This window comes from Austrofundulus limnaeus, unplaced genomic scaffold (assembly GCF_001266775.1).
Source record: "Austrofundulus limnaeus strain Quisiro unplaced genomic scaffold, Austrofundulus_limnaeus-1.0 Scaffold157, whole genome shotgun sequence".
NCBI classification, from domain to species: Eukaryota; Metazoa; Chordata; class Actinopteri; order Cyprinodontiformes; family Rivulidae; genus Austrofundulus; species Austrofundulus limnaeus.
Window position 1 is genome coordinate 750,478 of NW_013952559.1, and position 1,400 is coordinate 751,877.

Here is a 1,400-nt window from a genome sequence, read left to right on the forward strand (position 1 = left end):
GCACTGAAATGGGCGGTACAGAAGCGGAAGGTGGTTCTTAAAGAGACAGAGGCCAATTTCAAGGCGTTTAGATCAGTTTATTTTCTATTTAAACATAAAAACAGCATTTTAATAACAGCTAAAGGTGACATAGATACTTTATTATGGTATAGTATTTAAATGTATGCCTGAGAAACACACAATATTGACCCTTTAAAAAAAGTTTTCTATGGAAATGAAAAGAAACTAAAAATGAAAGCCTTACTTTCTGCTCCAGCAGAGCCCTCCGCAGAGACACCCTCTGCTCCAGATCCCGCCTCTCCTTGTCGTGCTGTGCGTCTGTTTGCATCTTGATCTTGCTCTGGTAGGCGTTGAGCAGCTCCAGCTCCTGCTGCAGCTGCATCCTAAGAACCTGACACTCCCCCTCCTGAGCCTCATCCAGCCGCAGCTGAGGAGACGCAAGTCAAACGGAACGAAAATAACAACAATGAAGATCATTTTATTTATTAATCCAGCAGTTTAATTATTAGAGGGACTGAAAAATACTGAGGTCTGTATGAAATTAGGGGCAGCATTATACACAAGGATTAGATTTCTTATGCTTTTTAAACTCAAAAAATGTGGGGTTGTTGCACTATACACACAAAATGTAAAATAGAACCAAATGAGCCTTTCTTTCTCTTTTAAACTAGAAAGTTTTCTTTTGTCCATTTTAGCTTCTACGTGCACCTCATTATTTAATCGCCCTGTAACAATAAAACTTTGATTACTCACAGCCTGCGTGGAAAGCATTTCGTTGATGGAGTGGTCGTACTGCTCGGCCAGGATGGCCAGCTTCCTGGTCTGCTCCTCCTTCAGTCTCTTCAGCACGGCCTTGTGCTCGGACTTTGGTGTGGTCTCAAGCAGGTGGTTCCTGAGTGCCTTGTACTGCCTGGTCTGGGTTTTACATGTATCCTGGAACTGCTTCTTAATCTGCAGCTCCTTGGACTAAACAGAATAAAAAAAAGAACAGCAAACCAGCCGTTAGCTTTTTGTTTTCCTGCTTCGTCTGTGGATGCAGTTAAATGATAAAACTGTACCTTCAGACTCTTGGGCTGCTGTCGGACCTCCATGACATGCTTGCGCCTCAGCTCCCTCTCCCTCCTCTTGTTGTACTCCAGCTGGTTGGTGAGCTCCGTCTGGTGCTGGGTTCGGATCAGATCGGCCCGGGCTCTCTGAATCGTCGCTAGATGCCTGAACTCCAGCTCCTGCATCGACTCGTGGTGTCTGAGCAGCATCGCGTGCTCCAGGTCCTTCTGGGTTTGCCGCTTGTTCAACTCCTGGTAAATAGAAGTGAGAAAGGTCTAACACTAACACACACACACACACACACACACACACACACACACACACACACACACACACACACACACACACACACA

The 1,400-nt window shown here is 45.1% G+C and overlaps 1 protein-coding gene across 1 annotated transcript in view; it reads right to left on the minus strand.

Moving 5' to 3' along the window:
- Window positions 1–1,400, minus strand: part of LOC106523502 (serine/threonine-protein kinase TAO1) — a 22,377-nt gene that overhangs the window by 1,555 nt on the left and 19,422 nt on the right. The window contains exons 18-20 of the mRNA XM_014016923.1: window positions 1,059–1,298; window positions 754–966; window positions 245–427 (exon numbers count right to left, since the gene is read on the minus strand). Of these exons, the coding sequence (XP_013872377.1) occupies window positions 245–427; window positions 754–966; window positions 1,059–1,298 (636 nt within the window). The remainder of the gene's footprint in view (window positions 1–244; window positions 428–753; window positions 967–1,058; window positions 1,299–1,400) is intronic.